The 25,158-nt window shown below is 50.6% G+C and overlaps 6 protein-coding genes across 6 annotated transcripts; 5 read left to right on the forward strand and 1 right to left on the reverse strand.

Annotated features, from left to right (window-relative positions):
• Nucleotides 1-4,622: 4,622 nt before the first annotated feature.
• On the forward strand, nt 4,623-5,954 carry KVR01_009255 (uncharacterized protein; the record flags this gene model as incomplete). The annotated part of the gene is made up of 4 exons (XM_044786397.1): nt 4,623-4,731; nt 4,863-4,971; nt 5,162-5,390; nt 5,484-5,954. 4 exons carry the CDS (start codon nt 4,623-4,625, stop codon nt 5,952-5,954), a joined length of 918 nt encoding a protein of 305 aa, XP_044641757.1.
• A 777-nt stretch (nt 5,955-6,731) lies between these two features.
• Nucleotides 6,732-8,198, forward strand: KVR01_009058 (uncharacterized protein; the record flags this gene model as incomplete). The annotated part of the gene is made up of 2 exons (XM_044784827.1): nt 6,732-7,700; nt 7,860-8,198. 2 exons carry the CDS (start codon nt 6,732-6,734, stop codon nt 8,196-8,198), a joined length of 1,308 nt encoding a protein of 435 aa, XP_044641560.1.
• A 1,310-nt stretch (nt 8,199-9,508) lies between these two features.
• KVR01_009008 (uncharacterized protein) lies at nt 9,509-13,328 on the forward strand. The gene is made up of 2 exons (XM_044784396.1): nt 9,509-10,823; nt 10,887-13,328. The coding sequence occupies exons 1-2, from the start codon at nt 10,385-10,387 to the stop codon at nt 12,671-12,673; spliced, it is 2,226 nt and encodes a 741-aa protein (XP_044641510.1). The 5' UTR covers nt 9,509-10,384; the 3' UTR covers nt 12,674-13,328.
• A 3,259-nt stretch (nt 13,329-16,587) lies between these two features.
• KVR01_009006 (uncharacterized protein) lies at nt 16,588-16,956 on the forward strand (the record flags this gene model as incomplete). The annotated part of the gene is made up of 1 exon (XM_044791326.1): nt 16,588-16,956. The coding sequence occupies one exon, from the start codon at nt 16,588-16,590 to the stop codon at nt 16,954-16,956; it is 369 nt and encodes a 122-aa protein (XP_044641508.1).
• Nucleotides 16,957-19,447: 2,491 nt separating this feature from the next.
• On the forward strand, nt 19,448-20,514 carry KVR01_009345 (uncharacterized protein; the record flags this gene model as incomplete). Its single annotated transcript, XM_044787979.1, has 4 exons — nt 19,448-19,606; nt 19,693-19,949; nt 20,049-20,416; nt 20,477-20,514. 4 exons carry the CDS (start codon nt 19,448-19,450, stop codon nt 20,512-20,514), a joined length of 822 nt encoding a protein of 273 aa, XP_044641847.1.
• A 630-nt stretch (nt 20,515-21,144) lies between these two features.
• KVR01_008893 (uncharacterized protein) lies at nt 21,145-22,525 on the reverse strand (the record flags this gene model as incomplete). The annotated part of the gene is made up of 2 exons (XM_044786304.1): nt 21,145-21,811; nt 22,365-22,525. 2 exons carry the CDS (start codon nt 22,523-22,525, stop codon nt 21,145-21,147), a joined length of 828 nt encoding a protein of 275 aa, XP_044641395.1.
• Nucleotides 22,526-25,158: the final 2,633 nt, after the last annotated feature.

Below are 25,158 nucleotides of genomic sequence, written 5' to 3' on the forward strand. Positions count from 1 at the left end.
CTTTTCAAGCATTACGATCAAGATACAGACTCTTAAATCCGTTCACGTCCTATTTTAGCCTTGTCATTGCAGATCGGAGGGCCCATGAAACGTCAGCGGTAGACGTTAGGACACCAGGACTCGATTGAACTGTAAGTTGTAAAATTCATCTGGAGCTCATTCAGGTCCGCGAAGTACATGAAGTCGTTGTTAAATTATCCGCCAAGTTCCTGCACGTAGGTCGTCAACGCGAGTAGTCCGATGTTGATGTTGGTCTCATTGAAAGTGGGGATAATAGGTACCTAGTCAGTCGATATCATGCAAACTTCCGGTCGAGATGTTACCGTACACAAACACCCACACCAAAACCACCCAAACACCTGGGCGAACCTAGGGCGGAGTAAGCTTAGCGATCACATTGATTGAGACTCCTTGAATGCTTAGCACCAGGCTAGCCTTGTAGATCGCATTCAGCTTCGATCGTTCCACATTCGATCGCAACTCTCAAGCTTCGTGGCTGTGGAAGTCGTCAACCCCCCAGGACCGGCCGAACCAGTTCGTCACCCCACAGCTGGGCCTTTCGGGGATTAGTAGGGTCCTACAGGACTCTGGATAATATATGTATCAGTAGTTTAGTGAGCAAATGAAGTATAAAAAGTGAAAGCAAGGATAAGTGTGTGCTATGTCCAGAACTCCGGACACCCTACCCGGGTACTAAGGTAGGTTTCTGCGCGTATTAGTAAGAAAGATATAACATAAATACCTACCGGATCTATGCTCTATACTAGTAGGCTTCAGTGATAATTATTAAATAATGAAAGAAAAAGAAAATTTAAATTATAAGGTCTTTAAATGTTTATTATATAAAGTAAATATAAATATTTAAAAGTTTATAAAGAGAAAGCTTTAAAATAAAAATTATTTTAATATTAATAGGTTTATTAAGTATAATAAGAAGGTAATATATATAAAATATTATTAAATTTTAATTAGAAAATTAAAACTAAATAATTAATATTTTAAAAATAAAGTATAATATATTATTTAAAATTAATTTAATTGAAATTATAATATTAAATTTTCTATAATAATTTTATTATTATTTATAATACTAATTATTATTAAAAGATATATAGTTATAGTTTTACTTCTATTCTATATATATTTAAGGATATATATAGCGCCTTTATATAGTGGTAAGCACTTAAGACCCAGTATTTAGAAAGAATATAATGCTAATAACGATAGTTATAATACGATATAATGACAGTATGCTATTTATGTACTATAGGAATAACCTCTCTTTTAGACTAGTTACTATGGTCTCTTGGCCATATGCTAGAGCTTTGGGCTAGCAGTCACGCTCCTGTTGCACCTTGGCACATAGCCTTGGCCTAGTGCCCAACAGACAACCTTGGAAGGTCAGGAAGCATTACTCCCGTCACTGGTTAGTACTGGCTCCCATCCTTGCTGTCAGTGTGAGTGCTTGCCTTTTTGTCTTTTGAGCCTGTCTCTCTCTTCAAGTTGTTGCTTGCTTCAACCATGTGGCCTTCTCTTCCCGCATATTTCTCCTTCACCTGCTCTTGAGGCTTAAATGAAGCCGAACTGAAACTTGTGAAGGCAAATAGAAACTGCGAATAGCGTTGTAGATGGTCTTGTAATCCACCATTTGGTCAAGGTAAGCTGTGCTGCACTAGGTTCAGAGTCAAACACTTGAATGCTAACATGTGTGTGGCGCAGATGATCCCCATGCGACCCGCCCCGGGGACTACATGGGAACTCGCCGAAAGAACAACGGATGGTGCGCTTCTGGTCTGTGTGAAGATACATCGCAATCCCCCTGGTCTCTGTGGGGCCTAGCCTTGCAGTGGACAAACAATTTGTGCATTGAGCAATCCATGCCAGCAGACCAGGTTCATCGGCCGGCCCACTGGCTGTCACCACAATTCAATGGCTGACTAGAAGTGATGTTCTTCTGCTGGATCTCTATACCTACTATTACAACACACTTGTGCTGTTCTTCACGGATAGAACGTTCTGCAGAAGCCACTTGTGGCTAGACTTTGGCTGCTGTTCGTACGGCATTGACTCTTGACTGGTCATCTATGTCTTGAGATTAAGGGTTCTAGCTCTCAATCTGTGCTATAACCTTGTTACATACACGAGCAAGAATCAATCAATACTTCAATAAAGTTCAACTCCTGTAGTCCTCAGATAACCTAATTCCAAGACACCTAAAGACATTTATCTCCAATATAAATTCTATTAGAAGCAAGGCTGCTAAAGAATACCTTATACATACTAGGCTCCTTAATAAAATAGGATTATAAATAGTTTAGTTATTAATATTAATATAGTATGTTTTAAGCTTTAACTATACTATATTTTTCCTTTATACTATATAATTATTTATTTCTTCTTTCAATAGCTTATATATAAAGTCTTTAATAACTTTATATATATCCTTATAATTCTTTTATAAAAGAACTTTAAATTTATTTATTTTTTTATTTCTATTATATTTTTATATTATTAAAGAGTTAATAATTATTAATAATAAAAGTATAAACTTAAAAGAATAAACTTATTATACTCTTTCTTTATCTTTTTATAAATTACTTTTAAAATTTATTTTAAAAGTTTTAATACTTTATTATAAAAGTTTTAAAGGTAGTATATTATTAATTATTTTTATTTTAAATTCTTTTCAAGTTAATAATTATATACTTAAATAAAAGTTATAATACTTATTTAATAAAGGTTTTATTAATATATATATATATATATATTTAAAGGAATAATTTTTAATTAAACTTTTAATATAATTTATTTATATAATAATTATTTTATATTTAATCTTATTATATAAGTTTTTATAATATTTTAATTAATATTATTATTAAAATAATACTTTTAATTTTATTTATATATTATAAAGTTAAAACTATAAATATTTATTATATTATAACTATTATTATTAATATTATATTCTTTTAAATATTAAATATTAAATATTAAATATTAAATATTAAATATTAAATATTAAATATTTATTATTATATAAAGTATTATATATATTTTTAAATATATATAAAATAGAAGTAAAACTATTTAATATATTTTAAAGAATATAATATAATGTATAAAGGCTTTTTTATATATTAATATATAGTATAATAGATTATTAAAAATTAAAGGAAATAAAGTAGTGTGGTTACTATTATTTAATTTAATAATAATATAAGATCGATTAACCCTAACATGTACTAAATATAAAAAGAGAATAATGAAAACTAAGTTAATAATTAAAATAAAACACTGCCTAAAAAGGATCCTAATGCCGGGGGCTCCAACCTAGGCGCCTCTCGTCCGCTGTCGCTACCACCGCCTCCTCGCCGCTGGCACCACTGTTACTGCTACTGTTCTCTATCCTGTTATTAGCACTGTGTTTTATTAAACGCTGGTACTCAAGGGTTTACTACTATATGTGGGCATCGCATATGTTTTATATGTATGGAGATTAGAAAGGAATCCACCCTACTGCTGCTGTTGCTACCGCCGCGGCCATCTCGATTGGATGACACCGCCCAGAAAGTATAGGTAGACATCCACACAAAAAGCGCTGGGTCTTGAGTGCTTACCACCATATGGAGGCGCCATGTATGTCCTCGGACGTATACGGAATAGAAGCGAAACCACACAGCCACGCAAAGCGCCACCGTCGCCCACCACCAGGGGAAGAGGCCGGCACGGGCCGCGGCGCAGTCGGCCGTGGTCGACCAAGCCACGGCTGCGTCACAGGTCGACGGAACCCCTTACGGAGATATCGATGCCATTTCCGACCCTTTTTTGGCCTCAACCAGACCGCCAGTGTGGGTGCCTGGAGAAGACAGTGGGAAAAAAGGGAAGAGAGAGGGCTGAGGATAAGTTTTCTGTTTCGTTTGTTTGCTTCGCTAGTGGGCAAAGGAGTCGCGACTTCCTGCAATTTCTCAGAGCTGGGGAGCCATGTGTATGGGAAGCAACATCGAAATCATCCCGAGATGGGGAATTTCTCTTGCTGGAAGTTCCGAGGGGGGTATGGCAGAGCCTAACAGCTAATAGTCAGTTCATCAACCAATGATAGATAGCTTAATTGCCAAATCTGTACATATTCTTGCAGATGGTAGCAAAGACAATAATTGATACTAGGAATCATGCACATGTGATTGGCCTTAGTTGTAGTGGATCCAACGGAAAACAGCTAGTTTTCTAGATATAGAGGTTAGCCAATTCAGGATGAGGCAGCATTTTGAATCACAACAGAAACCTCTTGTGTATTAGGCATATACACTATTCTTTTCATCCTCCTAGTATCTGCTCCAAGTCCAACTACAGGTCACTAGGTCTGTACAAGCCTTGACTAGACGAGCCCTCTACTCATAATTGCTTGCAACGTCTACCAGTTGCCAGCTAGTCCGGCACAGAAATTTGAGGAGAGGCTGGAAGAGCGAAAAAAACAAACGTCAATTCCAAACCAAAGCTCACTTACGAGGATATCAAATACTAACCACCCCATCCTGCTGGAACCACACAGCACCTCTCCACAAGACCAATAACAGTCCACACCAATAAGAACACTCCCAAAGAAAATCACCACCACCAATATGGACCCATCCACCCTCAGTCAGCCAGAAGATGACCAATCAGGGTCAGGGGCACGGAATTCACCTCCAGCCCACAGGCGCGGCATCTACATACTCATCGGAAAGGTCTGCTGACCCCAGAAGGGGTGAGAAGCACAGGTGAGGATGGCGCAGCACCGGCACCACAACCACAGTATGATTCCCTCTGGGTAAGCTTCCACATGTCAATAGCAACGGCCCGCTGCGAGGGCTTCTAGGCAGCCTTGTTGGCCTTGGCCAACGATGTTGTCGCAGCTGCACAGCACGAGCAGCAGCACCCGGAGGACAAAGGTGCCGTGATGTTGTTCAGGCCTGTTGGGAAGTACGCATTGTGGGTGTGCCAGCCAACTTCTTCATTCCCTCAAACATTGTTGTTCATTCACGTCCATGTACATTCCATGTATGACAACCCAAAACCTTCCCAGCCCTTACCCGCACCCATATACACACTACGCTCGAGATCTATTAGATCACAAAGACTTCTCTTTCTGACCATGGATGGGGTTACTTATTCCATACAGGCAGTACGTAAGACCCCGGCCGCCCAGCTCCCAGCCGGGCCAATTCAACCCACTCCCAACATCCCTAATGAGCCTCCCCTCACGGAGGGACCCGCACAGCCCTCAGCGTCCCTTCTGGGTCGACTTCTACGTCCACAGCACACCCCAGCCCGCAGGCGACCACCAGGCCAAATCCAGCCCCGAGCTCAACTCACAAGCCTCAGGACCCTCGACTCCATGCTGGCCAACGGTGCGGGGCGCCACAACACCCCCGGCCCCGCCGAGATCTCGGCCGCGGCACTGCAGGAAGTGACCCCGGGCCGCGACGCGCTGCGCCGTCGAGCTGTACCTGCTGGCCACGACGCTCGGGCGGGCACGCCTCCCCGCCGGGGCGCAGGACGCCACCACGCTGCTGGGCAGGCCCCGGGGGGGGTGGGATGACCACAGGCGGAAGAACTTCGGGGAGCTGCTGCTGCACCTCGCGGGGCACCTCCGCCTCGCGCGTGCCGACGATGCGGTCGCCGCGGAGATGGAGGTTGCGCTCGGGGCGGGCGCCGTGGGGGGTGATCTGGTCGCGGTGGAGCCCGGGTTCATGGCGGTGGTGCGGATATTCTTGCGGGAGAGGGTCGCGCAGGCAGAGGTGGACGGGTGGCGCTCGTGGTTGCAGGGTGCGTGGGCACGGATTGGGCCGATCCCGAACGCGAGGGCTGATGTGCGTGCGTGGAGGATGGGTGTTGGTTGTGGTGACGGAGGTCACCTTACCTACCTAATATGTCAGGGTATGAATGTCTTGCTATATGACGGGACCGTGTAGACTTCATACCTAGGTATGCACGACCAACTAGAAACGAAAGCACATGCAGGGAGTCTTAATAATTTACGGGACAGTCACACCTGCGGAACTTCCACACAACTGCAGACTGAATACACACTCTGTGATCACGGCTCACCGCTCCAAAGTTCCAGACCTCGAGGACAAGCAACCCATGTGGCTGGCTGACGATATCCTCAGCCCGCCCTCATCTGATGATCGGCTGAACTGTCAGCTTCCCCTCACGAGCGGAATCGTACGGGCCTGAGCTGGTTCCGCTGTGACACACCCGGGCCCCGGAATAGACTCGAGGAGCACGGTTCAAAAGTCGAGATGAAGTCAGACAAAGCACCGAAGAACCCGGATTGATTGCACCCCCCAAATTTAGACGTCGACAGCTTGACAGACACACACACGGTTGGCTTATCACGGCCGCCCATGACACGAAGAAGACGTTTGTTTGATTCCATCACCAAGCTTTTGCCGCAGGGAAGTAGACAGAGGAGGGCCAGGATTGGATTGTCCGATGATTCACCACACAGAGTTCGGCGGGTTACCCGGTCGTGCAAGAGGCAGGATGATCCAACCTCACAAAGTTAGATATCAGCAACCTCTCTGGCCCAACGGGAACGAGCATGTCCAGCTGGCGAGGGCGATGTCATACTTCAGCAGGCACATGCCCTTTACTCCGCACACAATCGCTCCCCCCCTCAGTTTCGAGACGCGTCTGCCCACCCGCCGCCTAGCTGAGGCATTGTGTACAATCGATATTGGACAGCCATGAGACACAGGCGAATCCGGCTGTTACTTGACCTGCTGTTCTGGGCGCAGGTGGAAACAGGCCGATCGCTACCGTTGCACTACCAAGACGATGCCGGTCCGATATCGAAACGAGATCGGCCTCAGTTCGACACAGGCCAGCCGATCGACGGGGCGGGCAGGGGAGGCCGGATCCTGGGAGCCACCAACCACCAGCTGGACCTCCAGAACCCGTCCAACCTGGGCCAGCAGCCCACCGACGGCGGCACGGTGCCGAACCTGAAATGGAGCTTCTCGCAGTCGAGGACGCGGCTCTCGCAGGGCGGCTGGACGCGCAGGCAGAGCATCACGGACCTGCCGGCGAGCCACGACATCTCGGCGGCGCAGCAGCACCTCGCGATGGGGGCGATCCGCGAGCCGCACTGGCACAACACGGCGGAGTGGGGGTTCGTGTACAACGGGAGCGTGCTGGTGTCGGCGGTGGACCAGGACGGCGGCTACCAGGCCGAGACGCTCGGCTTCGGGGACATCTGGTACTTTCCGCGCGGGGTGGCGCACACGGTGCAGGGGATGGCGGAGCAGAACGAGTTCCTGCTGGTGTTTGACGGGCCCGACACGGACGCCGCCGGCTCGACGTTCAACGTGGACGACTGGGTGGCTCATACACCGCGAGATGTGCTCGCTAAGAACTTTGGTCTCGACCCCGCCGTCTTTGACGGGGTGCCCCGGCCGAGCCCGGGGATCCTCAACGGCACGGCGGGGGAGAGCGATGCGGACCGTGGTGTCTCGGCCGGGCCCGGTGAGCAGCCGGCGGGCGGGACGGAGTCGTTCGTGTTCCGCACGTTGCAGCAGCCCCCGATCCAGGCGCCTGGGGGTGGTGGTTCGCTGTACAAGGTGGACTCGACGAACTTCCCGCGGAGCACGACCATCGCCGCAGCGCTGGTGACGCTTGCCCCGGGGGCGATGAGGGAGATGCACTGGCACCCGGATGTGAGTTCCACGGGGGCCTCCCCTACCCTGCCCTACCCTGCCCTACCCCTACCATACCATACCCATCCTGGCCACCCGGCACGAACAAACAAACACGCACACGGAAGTACATGTGTGTATTTCCAAGAACAACGAGAGAACTGACAGGCACACACACAGGCAGAAGAGTGGCTGTACTTCCACCAAGGCACAGGGCGGGCGACGGTGTTCACGGGCGACGGCAACGCGCGGACGTTCGACTTCTCGGCGGGCGACACGGCGGCGTTCCCGGCGGGGTCGGGCCACTACGTGGAGAACACGTCGGCGGACTCGGGGCTCACGTACCTGGAGGTGTTCCGGGCGGGGAGGGTCCAGGACATCTCGCTGGCGCAGTGGCTGGCGCTGACGCCGCCCGAGATGGCGGCGCAGGCGCTCAACGTGGACGTGGGCGTGATCAGGAGGATCCGGAAGGACAAGCAGGTGCTGCTGCCGGCCGGGGGGCTGCCCCGTGTCGCCTGAGGGACGGCATCCGGCATCTACACGATGCGAGTCGATCACGCCGGCACGGCAATTGTCACTCGCTCGTCTGATGGATGGTGATGCAGGGCTGGCAGGCTGTTGCTGTGACCTCTGGCTGTCGGCGGTGTGATGATGTCACTGTCAAACCTGGATCGGTTTCATGAGGTCTCGATGGAGTCCATGGTCAGCCAGCATTGATTTGTACTCCATACTTGAGATGAACCACATGCTCACCGCAAAGAAACACCCAAACGTCACGGCTGATCTAGACTAGCTGCTGCCACGGCCCAGCTCTCCTTTGGCACACACACTGTCAGACGGTGTCGGCCAGTACGGAGTATTACGGAGTGGGCACGGCACTGCAAGCGGACCCCTGGCCCGCATGAATGCCCAGGTCGGCGCTAAACTCTTGTTTTTTCCTCTTTTCGGCAAGGCGAGGTAGGCGAGGTCGTGTCCACTCTCCAGCTGGAGTGGGCCTTGGCCGCCTCCCCGCAGGCGCCGGCTGTGTGGTCTAAAATAAGCCTTGGGTGTTTGAGGCTCATGGCACAGACACGGCCGAGCAACTGTCGTCGACTCGTCGCCGTCGTCGCCGTCGTCGCCCTTCTAGACTGAGGCAATTTTTAATTTTCTTTGGCAAGACGCCCGTCGCGTGCTCCCTCGCTGCTTGGAGGGATCCAGCAGGCTGGTTCGCCTTGCAACGGTCGGGCAGTCGGGGCTGGGTCGAGAATTCGGTCCGCTGGTGGCGGTTCTTAGCTCGTGAGAGGTGTTGGGTCAAATACAGTTGGTATTAGTAGGCCCTCGGCCCGTTGAATACGAGGGATCGACTGGGAGAGTCTGAGACAGAAATGGTGCTGGATGATGAGTAAGCATCAGTCTCCTCAGCAGGTTTGATGTCGTCGTGAGCAACTGACGTCTTGTTTACTTTCCAATCTGATGAAAGTCGAGGATGATACTGCCAGCCTGCCTGCCAGCCTGCCTGCACTGCAATCGAATATCGAACACAAAAGTAATAAACAATGGCCACCTCTCGTCATGTGTACCAGGCAGGGGCCAAGGGCCAGAGAGACCCTCCATCTTTGGTCGCCGGGAGACGAGTGGGGCCAGCTGGACAAAGCCTCCAATCAGGACGACGGTCGGGGGCCAGGATGTGGGGGGGACCCCTACCCAGCTGCCAGGAGCTCACCCTTTGTTGCAGCACTAGCCACCCTGAACTGCCTGAGGGGGGCTGGGGGGCTTGGGGCCAGGCTTGCCAGGCAAGGCCCCAACCTCACAGGCCCCTGGGGAGTCCAGAATCCACAAATCCCAGCCATCCCAACCATGCCCCTCCCCAATCAGCCAATTCGCATGTTTCCTGTTTCCAAGAATACGAAAGGGCCGACAACGAGGTCATCACTTTGCCCGGCCGACCTTGTTTGTCCCCCAGGTCGTGTGTCTGACCACCTGTCGGTCGGTCGATCGGTCTTGTTGTCTGTCTGGCAGATTGCTTCTTTTTCGCTTTCTTCCCTTTTCTTCCTGCCACTGCCTACATTTGCTTACTGTGTATCTTACCCGTTTGCTTCGCTCCTTGCACGCACTCTCTCGGCCCACACACAGGCCAACCAACGGTCTGACCCATCGTGCTGCTTCTCGCTCGACTCTGCCCGACCCACTCATTAAGCATAAGTATAGACAGGGCTGGCACGGCCAGTGCTTGCACTCGGATTGCGCTGAGCCTGCAAAAGACGCCGTCGGGGTTAGCAAGTCCAAACACGAACGGCGACAGGGACAGACCCGACATCCTGGGCGCTCGCCGCAGACTGCGAGGGCGAGGCAGAGACAAAAAAAGACAGCCTGGAAATTGTCGCAGTTAATTGCCCTCCCAGGCTGCCAGGCCTCCCTCGCGCCGTCGACCCGCCAAGCAGAGGCCGCTCCCTTTCTGCCCTCTGCTGCCGGCTGCTTTCTCCCTCGGCCCAATTTACCACACCGCGGCCCTCCTGGTTCGTGGTTGCAGCGCTCTCTCAATCTCCGACACGCTGCTCCAGTCTATTCCTAGTCCTGATTCAAACTCCCGCCTCTGACTGGCAAACACTCCCGCCCGCCCCCGTTGCTGGCAGACCCCATTGTCTGCTGATCCGCCAGGGAAGGTCGCTCTTTGCTCTGAGACACTTTGTCTATTCCTGAAATTGTGATCCTCAATCTCCGACAGCATGCCTCGATACTCTTTCGAGTCTGAAGGCGACGAAAGGGAGGCCTTCAACGCCGGCTCTTCCTCCGATCATCCACCACTGCATCACCAGCAGACGCAACCCAACATGTCCCAGTATCCCCCCGCCGCCGGCTCGAGACGCTACGAGCAGCCTCGTTACGACGACTCGCCAGGTCGACAGCCAATGCCAGCCGCCCACCCAGACTCGGCCTTTACCGAGATGCGCGCAAACAGGAGGTCAAGTCGAGAGGGCATGCCACCAAACTCGAGTCGGACGCCCTACATGGCCGCCGGCGCTGCCGCAGGGCTCGGGGCTGGCGCTGGCGCCGCCTCGTTGTCGCCCCAGGGTTACTCACAATCGCATGTGCCCCCACAAGCCCAGGGCCAGTGGAGGCCCGACCCGGAATACTATGCTCCCCCGCAGAGCAACATCACCCCAGGTGCGGACAACTTTAGTGAAGCGGCGGCCGGCGGAGTCGCGGGCATTGCTTACGGTGTAGCAGAACAAAACCCAAGAGAGAGTGGTCTCGAGGCCATGAGAGGCCCCAACTACCCCCAACAGACATACCAAACACATGACCCTTACGGCTACGGGAGGGGAAACAACGACTACCCCATGCATGACCCACAAGCGAGTCTGCGGCCAGGCCCAACGGCCTACGCTGGCGACGCCGGTGACCGCGCCTCACACTCCAGCTTGCAAGGGCTCAATGCTGCTGCAGTTCCAATGGCCCAGTCTTCCCCGGGCTACAGGTCGAGAAGCCCGGGCTATGCACCAGGTCCCTACCGAGACGACCCATACCAGGGCTACTCGGTACACAGCCGCGCTAACTTGGGCACCGTGGACCCGAACGAGATCCTTGACGATGGCGACGACGGACTCGAGTATAATCAGAGAGGGGCCCGGCATAGTATGCTGAGTCTCGGTCACTCGAGCGGTAAGAGCACCCAGAACGGTGCCGGGGCGGCAGCAGCAGGTGGGGCAGCAGCCGGAGCTGGCGTGATGGGGGCCATCGGTGGCCTCGTCGGCAAGAACGGCGCCAGTCGAGATGGAAATGGCCACTATGACGCCGTCAACGGGAACACTGGGTACCAGGGCGCCGGCGGCAGCACGTATGACCTCGGCGCCGGCCCTGAGAAGTCTGCGTGGCTTGAGAAACAGAGCACCAGCTCCAAGAAGTTGAGATGGCTGATCATCGCTGGCGTTCTGGTGCTGGTCGCCGCTGGCATCGGACTGGGCGTCTACTTTGGCATCTTCCGGAATAGGGGTGCCGGCTCTGCACCCCCCGGCAAATCGGCAGCCGACGACACAGCGGACAATGGCGACCTCAACATCAACAGCGCCGAGATCAAGAAGCTCATGAACAACGCGAACTTGCACAAGGTGTTCCCCGGCATCGACTACACGCCTCTCAACACGCAATACCCCGATTGCATGCATAACCCACCATCGCAAAACAACGTCACCCGCGACGTGGCCGTGCTGTCTCAGCTGACAAACACCATTCGACTATACGGAACGGACTGCAACCAGACGCAGATGCTCATTCACGCCGTCAACCAACTCGAGCTCAAGGACACCGTCAAGATCTGGCTGGGTGTTTGGCAGGACGGTAACACCACCACCAACGAGCGGCAGCTCAGTCAGATGTGGGACATCTTGGACGAGTACGGGGAGACCCCCTTCAAGGGCCTCATCGTCGCCAACGAGATCCTCTTCCGTGAACAGATGACGGCCTCGGAGCTCGGCTCGCTTCTCTCCGAGGTGCGCACCAACCTCACCAGCAGGCAGATGTCGCTCCCGGTGGCGACGTCGGACCTGGGTGACGACTGGACGTCCGAGCTGGCGCAGATGAGCGACTACATCATGTCCAACATCCACCCCTTCTTCGCGGGCGTCAACGCCAAGGACGCGGCGTCGTGGACCTACTCGTTCTGGTCGAACCAGAACGGCGGGTTCTGGAAGTCCGACATCAGCAAGAATATCATCGCCGAGACGGGCTGGCCGTCGCAGGGCGGCACGGACTGCGGCACCACCGCGATCACGGACTGCCCCAACGCGTCGGTCGCCGGCATCGACGAGATGAACACGTTCATGGAGGGGTGGGTGTGCCAGGCCCTCGCCAACGGCACCAACTACTTCTGGTTCGAGAGCTTCGACGAGCCCTGGAAGATCCAGTTCAACTCGGGCGGCCAGAACTGGGAGGACCACTGGGGCCTGATGGACGTCAACCGCAACCTCAAGAGCGGCGTCAAGATCCCTGACTGTGGGGGCAAGACGATCGACTGAGGAGCGGGGATCTTATTGAGATATATGTGCATGATGTTTTATGATGAAAAGATGTTAATTTGTCGTTCTGGTGGTCTTGATCTGGTCTGTGGCTTTTTTCAAAGATCTGAAATATGGACACATACTCGACTGTTGATCTAGGCGGCTCTTTTGGCGCGGCTGGTCTATGGGCCCGACGGGCCGACCAGCAGGTACTGGGGAAGGCATATCTTGGCACGCAGCATGAACTTTTGGATGAGTTGGACCTGGGGCTCAATATTGCATTTATATTCGGTGGACACAACCAATTCTTCCTGGAGACCACGCACTCCCTTCCTCCTGGGACATTTGCTTCTCATGGTCTGCATTTACGCAGCACGCACGACCAGACCCTACCTGCTTCGTTTTGACTGAAAAGGGGATTCTGGGCTGTTGTTTCTTTCGTGCCGATATGATAGACATGTTTTTCTTGTTGGGGTATGTTGTGATATACTACTGGAGTTGGTCAGGATTGGGCGAGTTCAACATTTGTAGTTTAGATATTTGCAGTGGTTGTGTGTGTGTGGCCATTTTGGGGCATGAGTGTCAATGATGCTGGGAAGGACAGGATGGGACGGGGGCTTTGGGTAATTATGTATACACCTAGTCGGACGGAAAAGACACATCATTACTTTCGCAGCTATCACAAGCAATGCCTCCCCCAGGTAGGCATTTCGTGCCGAACCCCCCACCCCCACCGTTAAGTGCTCCCATTCTCGCCACAACCACACATTCAACTCTGAGGTTCCCGTCCATAAATCTCCTCAGCCCTGGCCAACCCCTGATCCCCAAATCCCAGGCTCGAAAGCATCACGTACGCTTCCTCCAGCCTGACGAAGAACCCATCCAGCACACAACCCCGCCCGTTGCCCGCGAGCACGAACAGCAGCCCCCCAGGCCTCGTGTCCCAGCCCCCCCCCCCCACCACCCGGGGACGACGACGATGAACGCCATCGGCCACCCCAAATCAGATCGCCCGCCGCGCTGCCGGTGTCCCCGCGCGGTTGCTGAACCTTGGCCAGTGTGGACGACCTCCGTGAGCGTCCTGGGGGCAGGGGAGGCAGCGGGTGCGGGCCTCACGAGGCGGGTTGTCTCGTTGTCATTCTGCTGCCGCCACTGCTCCTCGAGGGCGGGGGCGACTTGGTCGGGCGGGGCCGTGGCGCCGGTGCCGGTGCCGGTGCCGGTGAGGGTGTAGGTAGACTGCGAAGGCTGCGTCGGCCCGGTTGTCGTTGCTGTGCTGGCCCGGCTCGGGGGCGTGGGTCGGCTGGGAGAGGAGGGATGGTGCCGTTGTTGCGGAAGGGTGGGGGGGCTGGCTGCCTACCTAGGTACCTAGGATAGGGCGCCTATGTAGTAGCCAGCGGTGGTGAGGTGGTGAGGTCCCCGGGGCTTTTGATGTCCTTTTGCTTGCGGGCGTGCATCATCCGTTCTCGAAGGAGTGCGACGTGGGAATGGAGAAGTGCTTTGGTTTCCCGTGGTGCAGGGAGCTGGTGGAAAGGTGAAAGACCCAATAAGCTGAGGCCATGACTCCATTTTCCGCATGGCCTTTACATCATCTATCAACCGAGCCGTGTGTGTGGGTGATAATTGTACGGAGAAGTTAGGTAATGAACGCGGAGCAGTCTGAGCCTGGACCGAGACAAGGCAGAACTTGAAGACGGGGGACACTTCAACTACCCTTCTTCATTTCTGGTGCATTTTCGGAACCGGACTGCTATTGGTGCCTAGTTGAGGGATTGCCAGTATTCTCCAAGACCTGCATACCTACTTAAGTACTTACTACATATGGTACAAGAGCTTATTGACTCAGTTCGTCTTTGTTTTCTTTTCAATTTCTGTCAACTTTTCCATTTTGGATCGCTCTACATCTTGAGGCCGACTCATATTAGCGCTTATTCGAAATGCGACAACAAATGCAACTTTAGGCCGAGGGCGGTGATCTTCTGCAACGGAAAATGGCCGCGATGATTCAGAATCGGGTCACAGATGAAACAGTGATCCTTCGCCAAAACTTTTGAGAGACATCAGTCGGCTTGGCCTTGCGCAGCGGGTCCCAATATTGCTGAGTGATATTAGAGGAACTGGATATAAAGATGGTACGTATTGCACACCACCAGTAGATTTTCGGTATTCCAAAGTTCACATCATTTTCAACTCAGGGCTAAGACCATCACTACCCGGTTTTACTTCTGTTCTGTACACATCTGAAGCCATATACGACTACTAACTACATTCTATTTTCACTGATCAAACTACTCTTTAGCCAATACTACGTCAAGATGCAGACCACTTTTATAACCGCAATCACAGCGTTGTTGCTTGTGTCTATGATAGTAGCATCGTCGAGCCACAAGATGATCTTCGATTGTGACCATAAATCTCTCGGCGGTATATTGCTCTTTGGTTCTTGGCGGAGTCCTTCTCTCCTTTCCGTCCGAGTTGATGAAGCTGATCAGTCTTAGTTACACAGACGTTTGCGATAACATGTGTTACGGTGATTCATTGTGTCCAAAGTCTTTTGAAATCAAAGCCATCTGGGTACCTGTTGAGCAGTCAACATATTGACCAGGTCCCACCTTAGGTGCATTTTGTCAGAAGTGGGGTGCGACCTTCACTTGGGACAAGCCCTCAACCATCATAGGAGCTCAGCGTAGCGCCAAAGCAGGTTGCGGGTCCGATAATCGCTGCAACAAGAGCCCGTATCCAAGAGGAGAATACCAGTGCGATGAATACCCTTTCAAGTCTGTGAGGGAAGCCGATGCAGGTGGTCAGGTCAACCGATGTGTCAAGAACGGGTACAATAACGGTGTGTCCTTCAACACCCACGCCGATTCAAGACACCAGCACTATCTATGCCAGTCTCGTCGCGATATACTTGATGCCGTCTAATGAACGAACTAGCTCAGAGCCAAGTCATCCGCCAGTTCTATAACTCACAAGGCACCTTCAAAGGCACCGGCTGCAACGGCACGGCGCCGTGCGCTTTCAGCATTGTATTCGCCAATGCAGGTAACATTACCTGGTGCGATACCCCCAGCTCGTCGTGCATGAACGATGGAAATGAGTACACCAAGGCTGGAAAAGTGCCAGAACCTGGCAAAAACCTCATGCAGCATCAGGACGCCAATAGTACGCTTGGAGAAGGAGGCTCATATGTGCTGAAGAGCGGTCATATTGTCGTCTCGGCCGGGCCGTTGAATCCCGGAGATACAGCTGTCTGGGTCAAGCGTTTGAATGAGACGCTATTCGCTGAGTATAATGGCCTACATGTTCCGGAACCCGATCAGGGACTGGAGCAGTATGATTATATGATGCACAATTTGTATTTGGAGGAGGATATTGTGGTTGGGAAGGTTTGAACTAATTGGGTTACTGCATATGATTCCGTCTTGTCGTGATCAGTTGGCTTTCAGGCTGTAAAGAATGGGAGTACAGAATTACGAACTTTAGAAGGCTTTGATCAAGTTTGCCCGAACAAATCCAAGTCTGGAGTCTTTTTGCGTGTTTCGACCTGGAAATGTCATACACAAGCATCTGAGGGCCTATGCTTTGTTGATTCGAGTCTTGACGCTGACAATGCTAGACTTCAAAGCACCACGTGATAGCAGCATTGTTGTCCCGAAACAAATCAAAGCCCCTTTGTAAGAGGGAATTTGGATTCTGCTGAGAAACAACACTATTGTTCTTTAGACCGGCTTTCGCCGGGTTGTATAATAGCATTGTGACTAGATTTCTGAGTCCCACATATAAATATGAAGGAGAATTAGAATCCGAATCACCGTTTACATCCTCATCAAACACCTCATCACCCACAAAACCCTGCAACCGGAAACTCAATACCATCAAAAAATCACCTGAGACACGTATTTACATTCGAATTCACTGCACCATCGAGAAATATGATGCAGTCCATCGATGCTGAGCGCCAGCTTGTCCGGGAGGTCGAGCTCAAGTCCATGCAGCGCAAGAAATACCTCATCGCCACCATCATACTGGCGCTGTTGTCGGCGGGCCTCCTGGCGGGCCTCATCGTGCTGTCTGTCGTCCACCTACGCCACCTGGAGCAGTGCAACACCAATGCATGGTCGCCGAGTAACCTGCCCAACACCTCCTCCGGTTCCATCGGACCAATTGGCCCCATCGTCCCTGAGGCTCCTCCACTGGCGCCCGGCCATTCAAAGCGCCGCTTTGTGATCGCGACGGTTCCGAATGGAAACGCGGCCCCTCTTGCTACCGGCGCTTTTATCAGCGGCAAGGACAGCCCATGAACGAGAACGAAAATGAGACGTGCGAGGCTGGTTCCGTCTACGGCGGCCAGCAGCTGGTCCATGGATGTTGGCTCGCTTGAATTTGTGGCTGCTTGTAAGGGCGAGTACGTTGTGAGCGGTGACAAGGTTGAGTGCAATGGGGATGGGAGTTATGGCGTTGCTTTGGCGCCGGCGTCGCCTTCGCCTTCTGATGGCTCGGGATACGCTGGAATTTGAAGAGCTTTTGGGCTCCTCGACAGCTTCCTTCCGCTGTTCCAGTATTTTAAATCGGGATGCATGTTGTTGGTGGGATTCTTGATACCAGGTAAGTTGGCGTACAAATAAATTGAAGTATTTGCTTCGACCCCGAATCTAATTCCTTGTCGAATTAAACCTGCATGAATTATTCTTCTAAGTGGAAGACAGTGAATGATCCAGCTGCCGTCCAGACATAATGTCTGAGGCTGTTAGTCACCACGAGGTCAGCCCAGAAATGATGTACAGCGCATGTAAAGTGCTCTTCGCCATGTAATTACTATTTGTTGTACATGTACATAAATCACTGGCTGAAGTGAACATATGGCCTGGTCCTCATATGTTTGGCGCAGCCTCTGAAGAGGGAAATAAGATTCTCTCTTGGATCATGTGATCCGATGCGTTTCTGGGATCAATGGACGTAAAGGTCCCCGTGCTCAAGGCATGTTCAAATGAGTACAGGGATGCTGATTTTTTATCTCAGCGGGAGAGGGTCGTTAGTCTAGCTGAAGCGTGCTTGTTCTCTTGGCGTGCCCCCTTTCAGCTGAGGGAAGCATGCCTACTGGTTGGCGACTAAAGTGTATCATATTAAGTACTGCCTGTTCATCCGTCCATCGAAACAGTTAGCTGCGTTATAGTCTGATATACCGTGATATACCGCGGGTTTGTTAGACTGATGAAGACAGTTATTATATAAGCGGACCGAGAGTTTGGATCCCAGTCTAGCAGACTCAGGGCCGGGTTTTATGTTGATTCTTCGGTCAAAATTTGACCTGCCGACTTGGAGCGGTTCGTCCTGTAACTTCGGAACAATATCTCTTGTTCTTGTCCCTCCCCGGCATTTATTTTCCGCCGGATCTAAGTCAGCCAGCGGGGTTTGATCCTGGGTGATAATCAATACTGGATGTTTCGAAACAGAGGGCGGGGCGGATGATCACTGGACAGTTTAGGTGCAGAAATGTCATTGACGACTGGAAACCACCCAGCAGTAGACTCGAACCATCGACTTTGACGGGTACTCTTATATCCTCTACTACCAGAAACCCTTCTAATCACCAGGACCTCCCTACTTTAAGTACTTACACCACCTAAATCCAGTATAGAGTATACTTAGTAAACGGGAAGGCGAATATACCTCCTTTTTAAGGCTATCACTAACTCTTTCATTCCTTTAAATACTCTATTTTTATTATTTATTTTTATTGACTAGTCTTGACATATCTAAAAAATCTTTATTATTACTAAGAGATTACTTGGGGATTTTATATAGTAAGTAAGGCGGGAAGACCCTAAGGCTATCTCTTAACTTCTACTTCCTCCTCTTCTCTTCGTTTCTACCACTAAAAATCACTAAAAACCACTATTTCACCCCCTCTCTCTCTCTCTCTCTCTCCCCCCTCTTCTCTCCTTAAGAGTACTAGTTGTAGAGCGGACGGCCCCGATAGGGGACGTATAGCCATTAGTAACCAACCCTTCCGAGCGGAGCCCCTCTAGTCCTCCAGCTAAAGGCTGTTGCCTTAAAGTTAAGGTTGAATTTATTAAATTTAAAGTTGAATTTAAAGTTGAATTTCTATAGCAACAGTTACTTCAATCTAAAATAAAGTGTTGGATACTTTTAAGTGAAAGTACCTTTCTTCTATATTTAGTGCGACATGGTAATTAGGGGCCCCTTATTGGAGTTGCAGGAAAAGTGGGTAGTAGAGGATATAAGAAAGGCCGACTTTGACTTGAGCCCTATTTGACCAGCAGTGTCCGCCCGGCGTTCCTAACATCTGTTTACGATCTCTCTCTTCATTCAACTTCGTAGCCTCTCGTTCTACTGAAATTTCCATTCCGTCACTCGCTCAACATGTTTTACAGCCATGTTTTTACCATTGCCTTGTGCGCAACGGTCGCACAGGCCGACAAGATGGCAAGTGCTTCGGCCCTGAAGCCGCCCGCGCGAAGCATAGGCTAATCCCGACGCGACAGCTTCGATTCTCTTGTTCGCAGCTGGTAACACAGCGTCTTGACCCGTGAGTGCTGTGTGACTAGAGCTCAAGTCCTCCCGAAATCTAACAATCCCATCAGCGTAGTCCAGCCCGGACAGAATCCGTCTCAGCACGTCCACCAGGTATGCCCCGATGACCTACACAGTGACATACCCCGAGAAATGACTGACGTGTGTTGATCAGATTGTTGGAGGTGTAAGCAATTGGAACCTTAACTTGAGAACGGGTGTGACGCTTACAAGAATTAGAATGCTTTCAACGTTACGATGGACCCATCACTCGACATCCCTGCCGAATCCTCTTGCACGACATGCACTTTCTCCGAAGACTTCTCAGACTACTGGACACCAGCCATGTACTTTCGAGCCCGCAACGGGACCTTCAAGCGCGTTCCACAGATGGCCAACCAGGGATTCAACGGCGCCGTGAGTGCCTTTCACTATGCTCCCTTGGAGGAACCCCTACGTCGGCATCCGTGCCGGGTTGGAGCCCTTGTCTAATAACGATCTAGAACGGCGGCATGACCGTCTACTACGTGACACCCGACGACACAAGTGTCAACATTACAGCATTCGCTCCAGGCTTCCGCATGGTCGTGGGAGACCCTGCCAGCCGTAAGCAGGGTTTCGGCGGCGGGATGAACTCGTATCGTTGCTACACCGGCAAAAACTTCGAGCCGAATCCTTTTGGGGTATCCGACAACGATACATCTACATTCCCTGCTGGTTACTGCGCTGGTGGCGTGAGAGTAGCCATCTTCTTCCCAACGTGAGTACCGGCAACGTGCACACGCAGTGCGCTCTTCATGCACGGGTGTACATAGGCATACGCACAAGAAGACTAGTAACTAACGCAGCCATGGCCCAGCTGCTGGGATGGAGTCAACCTCGACAGCGCCGACCACAAGTCCCACGTCACGTTTGGCTACAACGGATGCCCATCCTCGCACCCAGTCCGCCTTCCACAGGTCTTCTTCGAGACGGTCTGGGACACCGGCGTGTTTCCGCAGTCCGAGTGGCCCGAGGACGGCAGCCAGCCGTTCGTGTGGGCCCAGGGGGACCCGACCGGGTACGGGCACCACGCCGACTACCTCTTTGGGTGGAAGGGTGACTCACTGCAGCGCGCCATGGACGCGCGGTGTGACTTTACGGGTTGCACGGAGCTCCAGACACAGGGATTTTCGGTGGGGAACAAGTGTACCCAGGAGCCTATTGTTACCGAGTCCGTCGACGGTTGTGAGTAATTACTGCGCCATGCGCTGAGAAAGACTAATGTTGCTGACACTGTTGACACAGGGCTGGAAACTCTGCCTGGAAACTTGACGGTGAGTTAGGTGTGAGGAATTCGTTCTCGCTGAGACTGAAGTTTTGGGGTTGGGCAGTGGAACGAGGCAATCCTGTCAGAGCAGGCCTCCGTGTGAAGACGGTTCCGTGGAAGGGGACAAGGCTGCCATTGTACGTATTTGACTGGTTTCACTTCTAATCCGTACACATTCGATGCCAAATACGGCGTTTTCATACAGTGAGTGCGGATATTTAAACAGGGGATAAGATGATTCTCTGCGATGCAAGAATATATGATGCAAACGCTTCAAAGAAGATGTAGGAATGAACTGAATCGCTGTGAAAGCATACTTCACTAAGGAACATTGAAAGCTGTGGGAATAGCGGAGATCATGGAACGTCAAAGCCTTATTTGCAGCAAGCATTCATTGACTATCAGTTCGAAGAAGTGGAAACATCTATCCACGATCACGATCAAATAATCCCCAGGCAAGTCAAATACAGGAATCCAAATCAGCGGAAACCAAGTTGCTGGTTATTGACACGCCTCTGCCCTAATCAGTCACATCCCCTTGGCGTCCATCCCCCGAATATTGCACTGGTGGGGGTTTCCAGCAGGACAACCGTCACTTCGAATTCGACCAGTTGCAGCATTGCGAGCACAAGTACCTAGTTGGCCATCAAAGGAAGGACGGATAGTTGTCGTGTCCCTCCCAAAGCATAAACATTGCCACTAACTTCCTGTCGTCGCTGGGAGAGCGCTCGTCGGCGAGGAACTCCCGGGCGGACAATGCCAGGAGGTTGTCGACCCTGGGCCATTCGTAGCCTTCGCCTTCCCATCCAGGGTCGCCACTCACGGCCTGCATCATGAGAACAACCTCGTCCAATGTTTCAGGGTCCAGGTTATCCAGACTGGCACCAGCCCCGAGTAGAGCAAAGATAGATTGCAAGCGGCGTGGGTCAGTTGAAAGATCGACCGCAGCCTCGTCAATGGCGGTCCTGCCGTTCACCACCTCGTTCACGTCTGCACCGTACGCGATAAGGAGGTGCACAATGTGCACCTCGCCGAGAGCAGCTGCGCGTCCGATGACGCTGATCTGGCCCGCGAGGTCGGCGCGGTCTCGGAAATAATACAAGATGGCGTTACGTGGGTTGTTTGCCGGGCTCGCTCCGGCTGGTGGGTCGGCGGCTGGGTACGCCGACAGGTAGGAGTCGATGACCCGCCTGATGCGCGTGCGGTTGGTGGTCCGGAAACGGGTATCAGCTAAGACCCGCCTCCCGACCCATTCCAACAGGGACAAGGGACGACGGTTCAAGGCCGGGATCAGTGCTGCTGCACCGGGTGGTCTAAGAAGTCATATGTCAGCCTTGTTCTGTGCCAGGCAGAATCGCGAAAAGCGTAGGTGAGATTTACTGTGGAATATCAGGGTAGTCGCGAGTGCGCTGGTAGTTTGATTCCGCCAGGAGCGCATTGAAACCATTTGGATCATTGCTCAAGTATGCCTCTGGGGCTGCCGTTATCAAGTTCCACAGTGCTGAGGGGTGCAGTGTTGTGATCAGTTGAACTTGGAGTTCAGCTGGGAGGACATTGCCGACCAGCCTCGCCCTTTTTCTTGGCGGCCCTTGGTCACCATCATTGTTACCGTCGCCATCACTGTCACCATCGTCGTCGTCGTCACCGTCGTCTCTAGATCGTTTTAGTCTTCTGCCACCGCCTCCTCCATTGCCTCCCCCATTGCCTCCGGCCCTCCCGTTTCCTCTTCCTCTTCCTCGTCCAGCTCGTCGTCCTCTCCTCCTCCTCGTCTCATCTTCATCGTCGCCGAAGTCATCATCTATGTTGGCGTCTTGTTCGATGCCAGGTGGGTCGTCGGGATCGTAATCAGCTCTGCCGTCAGTATACATAAGGATCCCAGCATCACGCAGACGTAGGTAGAGATCGTATTTCCGGCCGTCTATGGGGAGATTGTTCTCTCGTAGCTGGTCTTTTAGTCCAGCCACCGTAGCAGCCTTATAATACGGTAAATCCCCCGCAGCAACAAGATTCTCATTTATCGAAGCCATGGTTGTCGATGTTTCCTTCTTGGGGACAGTGGTTGTATTGTGATTTCTCTTGACCAGCTTTGATGCTGATGCCCTGACTCTTTATGAGAAGGTCTTATGGCAATTATAGATGGCTGGCAGCTAGTGTTCAGTGTTGGGGAAGCCACCTGAGCTGCTCCAACGAAAGCCCTCCAACCACCCATCCTCCGCCTTTGTCCTTTTTCTTACACGCGGCTAAGGGCGGCCAACGAGAAGGTTGTTCTGTACTGATGCAGGAATCGAAAGACTGAATTCCTGTCGTCGTGTCAACCTTCTCGATCGTGTTCCCTTTGTCATGCAGGAAATTGTGGTCAAACATATTGAGATGCTTCGAGAATTGTCCGGATTCGGTGTTGTGTTTTGTCCGCTGTGAATTCCGCCATGTACTTCTCCCTCGTTTTCCCGTCCGACACAAAAGAGGACCACACCTATAAATTCCTGATGCACGGCTGCAGAGCCACCGAATCGGGATTGTGTTTCAATGAAATTATGTACCAGCCTCAAAGTCAGCATTGACACCGTATTTTAACTGAATCCATGTGACAGCAACAGGAGGGAATGAGGCTCAAATCGATCACTGTCAAGGCCCCGCCTTGAGCCGCACGCTCATAATCAAGTTGGCCGGTTTGTCTCTGTTGAAGCTCGGCCACGGCTGTTTATAGGTGGAACATTCCGTGGCTCACAATTGGCTGACAAGTCGTCCGTCAGCAAGTTGACGTCTGGGACTGGCGGGAGACAAGCGTTGATAATTTCATGCCCGGTCACTCGGCCTGTCACATCTTAGTACTCTCAACCTTTCAACAAACAGTGAATTCCCTGAAGTTTACCGCTATGATATAAGCCGCATAGTAGAGCGTACCCTATTGTACAGAGAACGGATATTCACAGGGTAAAACACGGATAGTATAGAGTAACTTTTTAATTCTTTTAATTTTTATAAGTAATATCTATAGATATTTTTTTAAAAAAAATCTTCTACTATTTATTACTATTTAATAAATATTCTATATTAGGAATATAATTATTAAAAATTATTATTATATTTTTTATTTTAGTTTAATAAAATAATATTTATTTTTATAATATTTTATAATTATATAAATATAAAAGTTAAAATTTTATATATAATATCTTTAAATAACTATTTTTTATAATATATTATAAAATACTTTTATTAATTTAAAAAAAAGTTACTTATAAGGTTATAATATAAAATAAAAAGTAATAATAATATTACTTTATACTAGCTGAATTTAGCCCTAAACTATCCGTTTTTTACCCTGTAAATATTGAGACAGTCCTTACAACCTATAGTAAAAGAAGGCTTAAATTGTCTGTGAAGAATTGTTAATTTAAAACTAGAGTTACCTAAGGAATAGTATAGGGGAGGTAGTGAAGCTACAATCCCACATCACGAGAGGTATAGAGGCCACTTGGGCTGATAAGATAAGCAGAGTGCACGAACCCACTGGTTGGTCCTGCAGACATTCAGCCCATGGCCCTAACAAATATCCATTCTCATTATATATAGACCTATCTCTCATACCCTGTCCGGGCTTGTCAGATACAATGCGACCATAGGTATAATCCAACGTATCAGCACGCTCAAAGATAGCTATTTCATGAAGGTCCAATAAAGTCAGTCCATGTTTCATCAGTCATATTAGTACTCGATATTAATTTTGATTTAACACAACTCTTGGAAGGCGCCACATACGTTTCATATTTATGGGGATTGCCCTAAGGTAGAAACGAACCCACTCCTGGTTTAGTACACGGATGTTCAATTGTCAAAATGTCACCATCCCATTGGATGGCCACGTTCGAGATCTGGGAGGAATGTGTCAGTTCGTCCCAAAAGAAAGGACGTATCCAGGCTTCAGCTTCGTGGAATAGAGTAACTTTGTACCTATAGCCGGTATAGAGTTTTCTACAGGCTCGACTGGTCGGATGATCACCAGGATCTCCATTTGCCAAGATATGCCGCTGATTGTGGTGCAGTGCACAATCAACTTGCAAGGCGTCTTCCCACCCTCAGATACGACGGTGTTGTCAGACGATCTAGATATAGACAGGTCGCATTTTTGACTTCCTGCAGATCTTTTCCCCCTTGCGGGCTGCTGCACTTTTGCGCCCACGAGCAGCAAGGGGCCATTTGGGTAGGCTAGCCCTAGTATCCCCTCTAGGAAGCGATGCCGCAACTAATGTGCCATTGCGCTTATAGACTGGTTGATATGTTGCTTGCGGAATGCTATAGAACTAATGTTTTAAATTTTTAACGCGAAGGGACATAATAATATACAAATTACCAGGATGCTCTCATCTCTTTTCGTCAAGTATCGTGTACACCCAAGGATACTTTACAATTACATTTTAGTGATTAGTGCCAGAATCTTCAGGCATGCTACGGACCTGGGCTTCCTGAGGATGGAGGTCGACTTCTTTAGAGCTCAGATAATCCATGCGCTCTTCTTTCCATCTTAGTCTCACCAAGAGCATCTCGAGAGGAGTGATGGCGATTGCATATCAGGGAGGCGTCCATGCCCGTATTAATCTTTTGAATAGCGAAAAGGCTTCCCGGCCTCGCACTGCACAACCTGCTGACCTCCCAGCGG

Source organism: Diaporthe batatas (assembly GCF_019321695.1).
Source record: "Diaporthe batatas strain CRI 302-4 chromosome Unknown Contig00011, whole genome shotgun sequence".
In the NCBI taxonomy this organism is placed as follows: Eukaryota; Fungi; Ascomycota; class Sordariomycetes; order Diaporthales; family Diaporthaceae; genus Diaporthe; species Diaporthe batatas.

Bases quoted from the DNA above. Each gene is read 5' to 3' on its own strand.
- KVR01_009008 (XM_044784396.1), top strand. From the start codon at position 10,385: ATGCCTCGATACTCTTTCGAGTCTGAAGGCGACGAAAGGGAGGCCTTC. The intron at 10,824-10,886 runs GTGCGGACAACT...ACGGTGTAGCAG, and splicing joins GCAGAGCAACATCACCCCAG to AACAAAACCCAAGAGAGAGT.